Genomic DNA, 14,417 nt, shown 5'->3' on the forward strand with positions numbered 1-14,417 from the left:
GGTGCTCTGACAATGGCAGTTTCTATTAAACACAGGGTGGAGGGTCATCGAGCCTTTGCTTGATAAAATTTGCTTGAATGTTTTGCTGGAAAATGGAAATGGGAATGGCTGTATCTCACTGAGCATTGCACTGGTGGCATCTGCTACAGACAAGCAGAACTTATTTAGCACGAGGGATTGTAGTCCTGAAGGAGAAAGATTCAAGAGGGGATAGCATTCTGCACCCCCAATGCTGAGCAAACAGAAAACGAAAGGGAACTGAGAAACGGATTTCACAGGTCCTTTTTTAACCATGTTATGGAAATCATTGAAATATACTAGATTTTGTGTCAATAATGAAACAAATGTTTTCTAACTTGTGTGTGAGGGATCACATTATGGTGTATTCGCTTTTGTGGCAGTTTCTACTTTTAAACATTTACAGCCTTTCAGAATGTTTTGTTTTTGATATTTCATAGGAGGAAATATTCTATGATCTTTTGACATTTTAGTGATGTTGTATCTGTTTCAATCTCCACAGCATTGTAAATCCTGCAAAGGTTTATTTTTTTTAATGTGTTAATTTATGACACTGCATGAAAAAAAGAAAAACTATTTAATGCTGCTGCTGTGGGAGTGATGGTAAATTTGGCATTGTTCTCTCCTCTGCATATGCCTCTCTGTTTTTTTTTTTCTCTTTTTAAAAGTCGTGAGAACACTATTGTGGAGTTTTTCTTTTTGCTATATAACCAAATGGTAAGGCAAGAAGATATATCTGATGTAGTGTCCTGTTCACCACTATAGAAGTTTACCCAATTTTGACAACGTCTGCTTCTGAGAAAACCAGAATGGCTCGTTCGAGCTGCATGCTTCTGTTATGGAGTCCAAAAGCTGCCAGATGGATGATCCACAAAGAAATGGTATAATAAAGTGTACGTAAATATTTTATGTCAACATGCTTATTTCTAATGAGTAATGATGGGGACATGTTTTATTTCAGATGCAGTCAACCTTCAGAGTGTGTAGGCAAGAGTGAAGCTTTGGGCAGTGACATCTTGTGGTTTGACCAAATAAAATATATGAGATGGATGTGGACTTGTGAGTAGAGCAACTGAAATAGGACATCAATGACTTAGAGGTGGGTGATATATGGCGATATAACCAAAATTTGATAAACCTATTATTATATTTACACTACAATTCAAATGTTTGGGGTCAGTCAGTAGTGTTCTTAGGCACTGTGCAAACCACGGCCCCACTTTTGCGAAAAAATTGTCTCACAGTTCTGTCCTTATTTCACACAATTGTGAGTTTATATCCCACACTTTTGACTTTATAATTTGCGATTGCAAATTTATATCACGAAATTCTGATAAATGTTTTTTTTCCACATTAAAATTTCATGTTCCTTTTTTTTGTGAAATTCTCTGGCTGAGTGAAAACTGGTAATAATTTACTACTAAAATGCATTATAAAGACATTCAGAATGTGCTGTTGTATTGCTTAGAATGCATTGTTATTGCATTCAGTTTTCCAGGGTTACAGCAAACAAACTAAAACAACCAGATGTTAAGTAACATTAAGATTTAGTGTGTATACTGTGTGATCTCAGGTTAAATCTGTCAAAACAACAGCAAAGTCCTGTCGTCACCGAGACGAAACACAGCAGAGGAAAACAGTCATGCAGGACACACTGATCATGTTTGCCCTGTTTAATATATTTTAGAGAGGCAATGCAAATGCAAGGGGCATTTAAAAGAACTGATACTGTCAATAGATGCAATGTTTCCAGGTCAGTTGCTTAAATATTTTGTATGACTTTAAGTTACCACCCAGGTAAATTAACTATGTAAATGTAAATTCTATTAGCTTGATTAAATGATTTGCCATTAAAAGCTTAATGAACTGAATGATTAATTCAGGTAGAGGGTACAAATTTTGTTAGGCCCTCTTATGTCTAACTAAACTCTGTATCGTTATATACAATTGTCACTGGCCTAAATCAAGCAACACAATGTTCTCCATTTTGATCCATCTTTACCTGTTTAATGTCACCTGCTCACTCAGTTCCCAAATGACCATGGCACCTTTCCATTAATTCATTAATGCATGTGCTGTAAATCTAATACATATTGCATTGCTGATCTAAAATGTATCATCAATAAACTGAATCTGGATTATCAATAAATTGGACTGACTTGTCTTAATGGGGTTTTGGTAGACCTATCCTTTATAAGCTTCTCATATTGTTTCAACCCACTTTGTGTTTCATTACACCTTAACATGTCTATTCAAAAACTTTGTTTTGGATTCGTTTTTTAACATTCACAACTTCACACACCATTTCTAACCTTGCTTTTATGTATGTTAGTAAGTGTGATGTGCCCAACAATGTTTAATTCCTGTAAATGTGCATTATCGATTTAAATAATTTCAAATAAATAACTTTTTGTAAATGTTCAAAATTGATTAAATGTGCATTATTGATTTAAACAATTTCATATAATTAACTTTTTTATTCAACATTTATATTTCTATATCAATCTTTCTGTTAACCAAAAACCCTGATATAAGCGTTGTGTTATATATATCGTGTCTGAATGTTCTGTCTACACTTCGAAGTGATCGTGATTTGCTAAACTTGAATGCATAGCCATCATATATTAGCCTCTAATGCTGTAAAATGAATTGTTAGCACATTCATTTAAAGAAACTGTTGCATGATAAGCCTTACACATTTAAAGGTCAGGAAAAGTCACGTCAATAATATGTTATTTCTATTCAGATTTCTTGCATCTCTCTCTATTATTTTTTTTTCTCTCAGTTCAGATGGGCTTTATTGACATGAATGTTTCAAGAACCTTTGTTCACACAACATCAAAATATTTTTTGAACAGTATGCAATAATATTATTATGAACATTAACTGGTATGAAGATTGATATAATTATTTTGTATCGTATGTGCGCGCTGTGGTAACTAAGATCTTTTAAATATGAAATTTAAAATGAGATGTTCCTTATTTCTTTCACTTCTCTCTCTTTCTGTCTCGTAGGAGTCGGTGAAGACGTTGTCCATGAAGTTCTTTCTATGTGGTTCATGTCATGAACAAATTTGTTTTTGTGTGTGTTCAAGTTCAGCTGTTACTTAAAATATACACAATCTTAAATCTACCCCCAGAGTCATCCTTGTGTCTTCTCTGTACTTGAACATGTGGTTGATCTAGTGACTGAAAATACTACACCATGATTTCTTGTTTATTTGACTTCAGTTATTATATTATGCTACTTAGAACCAATAATTACTCAACATTCCTATGAACCAGGTTTAATTGCAATAAAGAAAGTATTATTTGGGTGTAATAAAACTCTAAAATTCTAATGTAATTAAAACTGGGAGAAAATACTCCCTTGATGGCCCTTTTTTGGGTCCTCCAAAACCAGGGTCCTGGAAATGCGTTCCTGGGACTGCGGTTCTCCGACTCGGTAGGTGGCGCTGTCACAAAAAACTAGGGTCCTAGAAATGCGGTCCTGAAAGTGCGGCCTCCGATACTGCAGACGGATAAATGAAGACGTGTGCTTGCTGTCTATGCGTCTTCCGGAAGTATATGTGCAGACTGTCTGCCGTTAGTTGGTTGCTATGCGACGTGTCCCGGAAGTAAATGTCTGCGTTGTGGTGTGTAACGTGTGTTGAATCATGGCTGCATCAACAGTCAACAGTAATAGTCGTCACAAAAGGCAAAAATGCAGCGAGAAGCTGCCTTTACAAGACAGAGAGATCATTAAACCCCCCATAACAGAGCTCACCAAAGAAGTGCGTACCAACATCCTCTGTACGGTGGAAGGATGTGGGAAGATTCTGCCTAACACTCCAGCACTCAACATGCATCTGGTCAAGTCCCACAGAATCAAGGTACAACTCTACATCAGAACCATGCTACATTTGTTATTTAATGTTTTTACTTCACTTCCGCTTCATTTTACAGGTTGAGTCTTATTTCACTTCTATCTTGACTCTTTTACAGTCCATTATGTATGTCTTTATAATATTTAGTTTTTTTTCTGATTCTGACAGATGAGAATCAGTTTAAAACATTTTATCCTACTCTAAACACAGCTATATAACATGCTCCAGATTTGCCATATACCAGCACTAGGGTAACAAACAACTTTGTACTTTTAGTTAGTTATTGTGCTTGTCTTCACGTGCTATAATATAAAGAGAAATCTCACAGTCAGAGCTATTCTGGGGATGTTAAGCATCTACCTTTGCCAGCGTGTAGCTGTAATTGGCAATGGATTGAGTAAGAGCTGCTTGACAGCCTGAGTGACATAACCCAGAATGAGCCAGGGCTGTTTGCCAGACATAGATTCAGATTTCTTAAGTCTTTGTGACACAGCCATTTTAGGATAGTTTGTGGTTTGGTCTTAGTGACTTAGGAGTCCTCTTCATTACTCCTAACGTTTCACAGATTTCAGAGCTAGTTTTAGTGCTAAAACGCTTTGTGAAATACTCTTAGAGCAAAAATTTAGGAGAGAGAATCAAGGTACAAGGGAGTCCTAAATTTAGGACGGACACGGCCATTATTTTTAAGATTTTCTCCTAAATTGGCGAGTTATGAGCTACTTTTAGCCTTGAGATGTTCTGTGAATATGGGCCCTGGTGTCTGTCTATTTGCTGTGCAGCATGGGAAAGCAGTGTACTGTTGTTCTTCTTGTTGCAACCCGTTAATTAAAAAAATACCAAATACCAAAATGTTTTCTTGCTACATGCACAAAAAACTATTTTCTTGCTGCTTTTTTGTTTTCTCACTACATTTGCTTTGATTTCAGGAGGGGTTGGTCAACCCTACAATTAGAAAGGACATTAAGGAATCACAAAAGCTCTACTGTTGCCCAATAGAAGGCTGCCCAAGAGGACCAAACAGACCCTTTTCTCAGTTTTCGCTTGTTAAACAGGTATTTGCCATTGCTATTTGTCTGTAGTTTGATTTTTTTCTTGTTTCGTTATTTTACTGTTCCTTTGGTAAACTGACACTAATACATTTTTTTTATTGTATTCTAGAACTTGATGTATAATTTATGTCCTACTAGGAAAACAGCTGACTAACATGTTTCCTAATCTTACTAATGGTGTAGCACTTTATGAAGATGCATGCAGAAAAGAAGCACAAGTGTTTGAAGTGCAGTAATGGCTACAGCACTGAGTGGGACCTGCGGAGGCATGCTGAGGATTGTGGGAGGACATACAGCTGTACATGTGGTTGTCCTTATGCCAGTAGAGCAGCACTACTGTCTCATATCTACAGAACAGGCCACGAGGTTCCCAAAGAGCACAGGTACTCATTTTATCTGGCTAAAAGTTAAAACTGGTTTTGTGGTGGTAAATCTTGCAATAAGAAAACATTAAAAGAGCATGGTGTATTTTCCACCTTGGCTTGCTTTAAATCATAATACTAATATCTTCTTTCAAATAAATAGCATGTCAGACCTAGGATAATATGTGGCTCAGGACAGTCACTTCGTCTTTTATTGCTAACTTATATCCCAGTGTAAGGTTGTTAATCATACTGAACGTCTTATTAAAATGCAGTGCTTGTCTTAGGTATCCACCAGTGAAGAAGAGGAAAATGGAAAGATTGTCAAGCTGTACAACAAATTTTATGCCTGATGAACTAATAAATGAAATTCCAGACTGTAAGAAAAAGCTCAGCGAAGGAGCAGTCCCTACTATACTCGTCTCTGGAACCTCGGACACAGCACAACTCAACACTAACCACCCCAAAAACACTCAGAAGCTCCTTCTCCCAAAGCCCAAAGTGGCCCTAGTCAACTTTCCTATTATGCAGTTCACCCACCTGCCTGTTTTCCTACCCTCCGCGGAAAGTAGTGCCTTGAGGTCATTGGTCTTGTCTGTGGATGCACAAGGGTCCATAAGCACTGTGCATATTTTGTCACCGTCTGTCAGCACAGTGGTGTCTGATCTGAACAATAAGACTTTCAAAGAGGCCTTTCCTGTACATACATCAGGCCCAGAAACAATTAGCACAGGAGTACAGGTCAATCTTGAGAGTCAAGCTTCTGTGGGAGATCCAGTGGATCTTGGATCTAGAAACAAAAGCACTTCCGCAAACATTCAAACTGACATATCATACCTGAACAAAGGGATGGATGCTGGACCATTGACTGTTTCCCCCTGCTGTGATGCCTCGGTGTCCTCTTGCTCTCAGACAGACATCAGCGTAAGCGCTCAGATTCAGCTGCCTGTTAATGTGCAAACCCAGACACTACCCTCACGAATCAAAGCCACATTTTCCATTGGAGCGCAGACAGATGTTTTCAGTTTCTCTTCCTTTAATGTGACCCGAGAAACACAAACGAGCTGTTCTGCAGCCCCAGTGGATGAAAGCCAAATGGACCAAACAATGTGCACAAATCTTTTTGATACTTATACTCTCAGTGTCTCCACTCAGACTGCAGCGGCTGATGCACATTTCAGAACCAGTGGTTTAGAAGATCCTCTGACCAGCACTGGAGCTGGGCTTTTTGAGGACAAGACTGCTGCATCCATGTGTTTTGGGGCCCAGACTGACATTTTGCACCAAAACACAGTAGCAGACAACCAGACTCAGACTATGATACTTTTCCGTGACCTTGAGAATATACTTTCAGACAGCATGACTGGGGCAGCTTCAAGCTGTGCTTCGGGTTTAGTTGCTACGCATGAACCGCATCATACTGGTATTGACTTTGACTTTGAAGAGTTCCTTAATGCGACACACATTCAGACTCAGACAGAAGAAAGTGCTTTAAACAGTCTGAACACAGAGACAACTTTGGAACTCCTAGACATTGAGACACAGACTGACTTCCTGCTCTTCGACAACCTTGGTAATGGGCACAACAGTGACGTTGGAACAAGGGTGCAACCAAGTGATCTGGAGCTTGAGATGTTTGACACTCAGACCCAGACAGACCTTAACTTCTTGCTAGACACGGGTGGGCACATGCCCCTTGGCAGTATCCTCAGACATTCTAGTTTCAGCATGAGCACAGACTCTTCAGACACAGAAACACAGACCGACGTCAGGCCTGCTCCACTTTCTCTGCCTTGCTCCCATGATGGGCAGGTGAGGCTCAGCACTGCTGAAACCCAGACCATCTCCAGTTCCTTTCAGAACCTTGGCCACCACCACTTCCACACTTGCAACGAGACCCAAACTGCAGTGGATGACTTCCTTTCAGCAGACTTGACCTGGAACATAGAGTCTCACTTTAGCTCGGTGGAAACCCAAACTTGTGAGGAGCTCATCTCACTATTTCAACACAATGAAAAAGCCAAAAGCTGAATGCTCCATCAAAGGTGATTTGGTTGATTTAGGTCACAATCCTAGTATCTCCCTCAGCAAGGGTGCCAGAACTTTAAAACAGTTCCTCACAACCATCTAGAGCTCATATCTGTCAGGTAATAATTGTGTGTAATCACAAAATGTTATTTTAGACACAAGTCCAGAATAAGGTATTGCATAAGTCTAAGGATGTATAAGTATACCTTTGCAGCACTTTATCACCTCACTATTAATGATCAACATATATATCGGTAGTTCTTAAAGTATTCTGGTCAGGTCAGAGCCTCTTGTGGCAATGTGTAGTAAGTTTGTTCTGATGTTACTCAGAAATCAGACAGAAATTATAAACATTCATTCCACGAATAAAATGTATTATCTCGTAGGTATAATTTCTAGTCTGATATTGTTTAGATGTCTTGAGTCTTACTGTCTTTGTACAATGCTGTTTTTTTTTTTTTCTAAACTCGGGCTGTTTGTTTGCTTTGTGGTATAGAAAAAATTGTTACATTTAATAGTGCAATGCTCTAGACCCATCTGATAGCCACTGTGAGTATATTTAGGTCTTGAGTCATTACAAAATTCATGCAAATATTTCTTGCGGACTGTTATGGCATAATTTAATAGTTACATCCTCAGTTGAATTTGCATCTTATGCATGTTTCAGACATCACATTTCCTTCAAAAGCAGAGCTGAGGATTTGTTCTTGTTTACTGTGATTTGCATTCTGTACTGTGAGTAGATTCAAATACGCAAATCACAAATGTTTACCGAAAAACAAAACCTTTAATTCTTTGAAAGCAAGAATCAGTTTTGATGGATTATTTTTATCCCTCCTTATGATTTTAAGTAACTGTTTACAGTGTTTAAACCTTTTGTTGATGCCTTAATTTAAGTGTTTATGTGCTTTTGGCTGAGATAATGAAATCACAGTGCTGCTTAATGGAGGAGATTAAGAATTAATGTCCTTTTGTTTTTATTTTCTTTATTGGAGTTTTAGTGCGTATATTTATTGTTTGGGTTCTTATGAATGTTTAATCTCTGGATCAAAATTCACTACTCATTTGCCTTAGACACTAAATATGAAAGGCAACCATAGCTTTATTTTCATTTAGCGTGTGTGTGCGTGCGTGTGTGTGTGTGTATATATATAAATGTAATTTGCTATGAATTCTTTCTGAAATGTCCAATTTATTTGTACTCCTGTAATTTATGTATATAGTGGAATTTCCACAAGTAGAATGTAAGTGACGCAGTGTCTGTTCCCTTTATGACGTCACACTGGCTGCTTCTCAACATTGTAACCGCAAAAGAGCTTTAGTATTTTTATGCCAAACTCTAGGAACTCTCGTATTCAGCCACATTAATTGAAATGCTATTTAGATCTTGGAATAAATACTGCAAGTAAATACATGCTAATTTTGTGTAGGCAATGATGATGTCATAGTGAAAACTATTGCTATAGAAAACTTGAAAGAGTTCAAGTGTTTCTCTGTAAAGAGTGCATGCATATGTTTGTGCCAACAATAACTTTTGTGTTGCTTTTTGTTTTTCACCATGTCTTATTTAATTTAGTATAGGACATAATTTATAATTAGGTGTAATAATAATTAAAAAAATTTTTTTTGTTCTTTAGAGGTTGGTCATGTGTATAATCTAACTATGTTCTGTTGTTTAGAGGCTATGCTGATGCACATGAAACTGGAAAATAAACTGCAGAAAAGAAATCTTTGGCCATTAATTGAATCAAGCATAATACTGCTATTTATATTATATACAATAATGTGTTTTATTTTCTTCTATTCTCTTTTATTATCTTGAGCACATATAAGTGTCTGCAAATGACTCTGTTCTAAATCTAAAATATTTTGGCACATTCAGCTGGACAGATTTGTAGAACTTTCCGTAGTTGTGATAAATTTCATGGAATCAAAATAATACTTTGAACCAAGTCTGAAAAAAAAAAAAAATCAACAACCACTGAAGGTTGCATTTTTTTGTTTTTTGATGATCTCTTATGATCTTGGTATTCAAAGCCATATACCAATGGCACAGGATATAAAGTACTACTCAATTGACTATTTGTAAAGGATCAACTAGTCTACACACCTGAATTCAGCTGTTTTTTGTGAATGTTGGACAGTGTTAGCTAGTTTGAACACTGAACATGCATAGTAAAATAGCATGGTTCTGAGTAATTGGATGCTGCATTCTCAGAAAAACCATCAGACTTCTCTTTATCGCTTTGTTTCGTAGTCATCTTCATGTAGCACACATTTTCAAGTAAACTGAAGTGTGAAGCTTTTGTTCTAAGTCTCTAAACGCTTATTTGTCTCCAAACAGTATGGTGCAACAGTGTACAGAGAGTTCAAAGATCAATAATAGTCACACAGGCATGTGAACTCTCGTTCCAATCAGCATTAGTCGATGAACTTCAGGTCTTTTCAGATCTCTTGCTTTGTGGCTAGAATACAATCTATAACTGATGTTGTTCCTGGTAGAAGGCCTTGTCAATTCTTCCTGTCTGAGGTTTCTTCCAAGTGCATAGAAAGCCTGGGGTAATGTATTTGACACAGTGCTGAAGGGTAAATCATACTTATTTTGAAAAGTTATGTTAAAAATAGATGGTAGGTGAATGCTTTCCTGGGATAGCCAGTGCTTTGTGCAGGGAGATCCCTTTAACCTGTAGCCATTCTCTTCTGGAATAAAGTCTGGGAGGGCATTGAAGACAGGGTCACCACTGACACTCAATCTTTCACCAGCAGTGACAGCTCCGGTGGCATCAGGCATCATGGCCTTGGTGACAACTTCTGCTGGGTGGCAATCTGTTGGCTCCACTCTTTTACAAAGACTGTAGTTCCTCAGGTTTCTGGACTCTTTGACAGGTGGCAACACACTAAAGTTTCTGATGCTAAGAGCAACTGTATTTTCCTTCAGGATTTGACACGGTTCTGTATGGAAATGGTGGACTGATGGTGATTTTTGTGTACACTGTTCATCTCCAGACAGCAACTTGTTGATTAATGGTTCTGACATATTTTGCAGAGGGAAGCTGAGAGAGTTTAGTTCATCTGAAGAGGAATTGTCAGTTTCCTCTGCAAGATCTAGAAGGGTTGGGGCAGTCTTTCTGAAAGTTTTCATTGAATTTCCAGCAGAGCAGTAGACTGGCTGATCAGAAAGATTAACGTCCGCACAGAGGAGACAGTGAGAGTCTATGATGTCTTGCTTGATTTTTTTCCCCTTCCTTGGCGTTTGAAGAAATACACCAAAAGGAGGAAATCTCCCCCAACCTTCAACCTGTTAAAAAATGCAGTCTGTAAGTTTCTTTGAAATTATTAATAAATGTAAACTGTGAGAACACCGCAGAAGCTTCATCTGAAATGCAGCCTTTACACACAAACTGTATTTACAGACTGTCCAGTGCTGCATAGAGACAGCCCAGCTGCATTTACACAGACATTACAACTTATGACGTTAATGTTTTATGCAATTATGGATATACAAACAACAAAATAATGAATGAAAATAATTATAATCATGAAAAATTTTGGAATGCAATGCACTGATACACTAATGCAGCCAAACTATTTGTGCTATTAATGCAGTGAGTTATGGGATCTTTTAAGTTAAAACCCATTTGTAATTATTTGTGTGTTCCTCATTCAATCCCTTACAGAGTATAAGGTTCATAACACTAATCTGTTTAAATAATAATAATAATTCCTTATAGATCAGTGGATAATAATAATGGTAAATTTATATAATAATTCCCAAACGAATTGTATGGTTTAGCTACAATTAACGTCAAAATAGTGATACAAAGATGGACAACGACTGATAAACATAAATGATACAGCAATATCAATGGATAGATCAGTTAGTTCAAGGGAAAGAATTGTCAGAAAATGTATGGTTCTTTTTCCGATGTGTTTTTTTGATAACAAGCATGACTCACAGCATCTTCCCAACCGGTGCGGCTCTGAAGCAAATGTATGTTGTGCTCCCTACAACAATCCTCTTCGCTGAGATCCAACAACACATTGACATGCTGTCTGCCCGAAGACTCTGTGATCTTTCCTGTGCTGCGAGGAGTCGTATGCTGTCTCTCAGCATCAGTATAGTCTGATGCACGGACTTCAGTGCTATTCATTCCGGACTGCTTCAGTCACAGCCAAAGCAACTACAAAAGAGATTCCTGAAGAAAAAAATATTTTGTGTTTTACAAGTTAGCTCAAGTTGCCAGGTCACATCTGTAGTTAAGGAAAACATGTTTAATAACACCCTTAACTAGACTGCATGAAACATAGCAAACACATGTATGCGTAAATACATGCATCATATAAATAACAAACATGCAAACTACTTACGTTAGTTTTGACAACACTAACATCTTAAACGTGGTACTGCTGGGCAATACAAAATAAGCATAGAGGCATAAATTGGTAGCCTATTGCATTTCTGTTAAGTAAAATGCTGGTGTTTAGAGTCCTGTTGTCATGATAACCGTGGGAGAGGATGACGTAGTGGAGGGTGCGCGCGTATTACTATGGTTACGGTAACTGCAGGACCAAAATAACAGAGGGAACGCGCTTTCAGAGCGCTTTTCATTCTAGACGCCCAGAAGGTTATTTATCAAAGTTTTGACTTTTAATCACATGTTTATGTGTAGGTGGGAGGTTTTGATAGCTTTGTAAATGTTTTGTCAATGGGTTATTGGAATTAGGCTAATTTATTTAGCCTAAAATATGCGCTGTACTGTTACTCGGTGACGTCACTTAAGGGAGCGTGAATTAACTGAATTAAAACGTGATTTGATATTTAATGGCAAACAATTATTGATAAAAAATAGTTCTGTGGTTTCAGGAGTAACATTTCAACAACAGAAGAGAAGCTCCAAGATATCTACGTTTCTGAAGGAAGCTGCTGACAGAGATGTGGGAACCCTGATAACAGACGGATCCGCCCTCAAGTCCAGTAACTTAGCCCCTCACTGCAGAACAAAGCTCCAGGGGCGGGGGTGGATCTACATCTAGGGGGTGGAGATGGTAGGTTTAGGGGTGGGGATGGGTGGGTTTAGGGATCAGGTGGTGGAGACGGGTAGGTTTAGGGGTGGGGATGGGTGGGTTTAGTGATCAGGGGGTGGAGACGGGTAGGTTTAGGGGTGGGGATGGGTGGGTTTAGGGATCAGGTGGTGGAGACGGGTAGGTTTAGGGGTGGGGATGGGTGGGTTTAGGGATCAGGTGGTGGAGACGGGTAGGTTTAGGGGTGGGGATGGGTGGGTTTAGGGATCAGGGGGTGGAGACGGGTAGGTTTAGGTAAATGTAAGGTGGGAGGAGTTGGATCTAGATCCAAACACACCCCCTGGATCTTGTGAAAATACTGACAGTGTTATTTTGACGTGCAATTTCAGTTTTGTGTAATGTGATCAGCGTGGATAATTGCAAAAATATAATTAATTCATGCATGACGGCGATTTAAACCTAATTCACTTCAATAAAGATAATTATACATGCTATTCTTGTCATGAGCATCAAGGTGTGGGGGCGCTGCGGTGCAAATTCATTCCACTCATGTTTAGTGTTAACTCAAAGATTCGTAGGAAAATATAAACGTTGGATTCAACAATGGCCGTGGATCTGTGCGCGCAGTCCTTGTTAGCATCATATAGCCACCATGGCAAAAATAACACAAGGCAGTTTAATTAAATTTGGTTTCACTAAGAAATTGTGTAATGATGACGTTAATGGCACGACCGATTCACCTGCTGCAAGCCCTGTCAGCACACCTCCCGCCGCGCAGACAACCAAGAAGTAAGTCATTGCAAGACCCCCACCCACCCACCCGGTTATAAAAAGGTTATAAAAAAAAAATAAAGGTGGGCTCCCCCAAAGTCCACGGTATAGTTCGAACACTGCCTGCATGCATGACATGAAGTACTTAATTAAAGGCCAAGTAAGAATTAGGAACTATTCTAGGTTTTAGTGGAAATATGATTGATTTTATTTCTAGTTTTAAAGATGGCTTAATCAGGGTCTTACTTATTTATGGGCAATTTTAAATTAAACTACCAGTTTGTTTTGAATCCAAAAATGGTTTCTAATGGGGGAATGAATGAGTGGATTTACAATCCCACTTGTTCTATGCAATGTATTGGCAATAGCTTTTGAAAAACCAGTTATTTTATATATGCTCCCAGAATGAATGGTAACACCAAAAATTATTGTATGCCATTAGATTTAGGCACGCAACACTTTTTTTGAATTGTGCCACCCTGGCCCGGATTAACACATGTGTAGTGCCCTAGGGTGAGCACTTTTGAAGTACCAAGCATTTTTTTGTAGTGGCATTTTATTTATTTTTTTCTAATTTTATAAAAAATTAGGCTATATCTATAAGCTTTTTAAAATTTTTCAATTAAAAAATAAAATAAGAACAAGTAAAATAAGAATAATAAGTTACCAATCAAAAGAAATTGATATTAACAAAATTAGTTTCCACCACAAAAGTGGCATGTAGGTAAATTGACAGACATTTACAGAGGCTCAGAGGTGGCATGGATGTTTTAAATTCATAACAATGTTGTGAGATTAACGTTTTAAATATACAATTTTGAATATAGAACTATTGTTTGATTGAAATGATTTAAATAACTGAAATTACATTTAAAAATAAAAAATTAACCTGCCAGCAGGTGGCAGCAAGTCATGATTTGTTTTCTCTGAATCATTCATTCAATTGAATGAACAGCTGATTCATTCAGAAAGGAAGCAAGTGACTGGCTGTGTTCCCAATGGCATACTTTCTTATTGCTTATTTTTTAAACAATAGTGTGTGAAACAGTATACAATAAGCAACAAATGTTTCAGAGTAGTATGCTTAATTGTCACATGACAAACACAAACATTAATTCAGCACAGCTGTCAAGACTGTTACCTTACAAACAAATGTGCGAACTATTCATTTTACAAAGGCTTGTTATTAAGGCTTCATACTAGTAAACAATATTGCCCAATTGAACTCATTTCATAATTGAAGAACTTTACAGAGGCTACTGTACTGAACTGAATGAGCTGTCTTTAACTGAACAATATTC

General features: G+C 37.8%; 2 protein-coding genes across 3 annotated transcripts; one reads left to right on the plus strand and one right to left on the minus strand.

Moving 5' to 3' along the window:
- The first annotated feature begins 3,504 nt into the window (after positions 1-3,504).
- LOC306888199 (ATM interactor-like) lies at positions 3,505-9,043 on the plus strand. Of its 2 annotated transcripts, none has more exons than XM_079446387.1 (4): positions 3,505-3,890; positions 4,811-4,936; positions 5,117-5,316; positions 5,583-9,043. In XM_079446387.1, exons 1-4 carry the CDS (start codon positions 3,675-3,677, stop codon positions 7,324-7,326), a joined length of 2,286 nt encoding a protein of 761 aa, XP_079302513.1. In that variant the 5' UTR covers positions 3,505-3,674; the 3' UTR covers positions 7,327-9,043. The 2 variants fall into 2 exon arrangements, with proteins under 2 accessions (XP_079302513.1, XP_079302514.1); XM_079446388.1 differs by having other exon boundaries at positions 3,611-3,890; positions 5,129-5,316.
- Positions 7,785-11,829, minus strand: LOC306888200 (uncharacterized protein). The gene is made up of 3 exons (XM_079446389.1): positions 11,692-11,829; positions 11,280-11,519; positions 7,785-10,621 (listed from the first exon to the last, which is right to left on the minus strand). The coding sequence occupies exons 2-3, from the start codon at positions 11,472-11,474 to the stop codon at positions 9,710-9,712; spliced, it is 1,107 nt and encodes a 368-aa protein (XP_079302515.1). The 5' UTR covers positions 11,475-11,519; positions 11,692-11,829; the 3' UTR covers positions 7,785-9,709.
- Positions 11,830-14,417: the final 2,588 nt, after the last annotated feature.

The sequence above is a fragment of the Barbus barbus genome (genome assembly GCF_936440315.1).
Source record: "Barbus barbus genome assembly, chromosome: 22".
NCBI classification, from domain to species: Eukaryota; Metazoa; Chordata; class Actinopteri; order Cypriniformes; family Cyprinidae; genus Barbus; species Barbus barbus.

What these genes read in the sequence shown, in the direction of transcription:
- LOC306888199 (XM_079446387.1), top strand. Translation starts at nt 3,675, where the DNA reads ATGGCTGCATCAACAGTCAACAGTAATAGTCGTCACAAAAGGCAAAAA. An exon ending in TCAAGTCCCACAGAATCAAG is followed by an intron (nt 3,891 to 4,810) that starts GTACAACTCTAC and finishes CTTTGATTTCAG; the next exon opens with GAGGGGTTGGTCAACCCTAC. An exon ending in GAGGTTCCCAAAGAGCACAG is followed by an intron (nt 5,317 to 5,582) that starts GTACTCATTTTA and finishes TGCTTGTCTTAG; the next exon opens with GTATCCACCAGTGAAGAAGA.
- LOC306888200 (XM_079446389.1), bottom strand. Translation starts at nt 11,474, where the DNA reads ATGAATAGCACTGAAGTCCGTGCATCAGACTATACTGATGCTGAGAGA. An exon ending in GCACCGGTTGGGAAGATGCT is followed by an intron (nt 10,622 to 11,279) that starts GTGAGTCATGCT and finishes ATTTTTTAACAG; the next exon opens with GTTGAAGGTTGGGGGAGATT.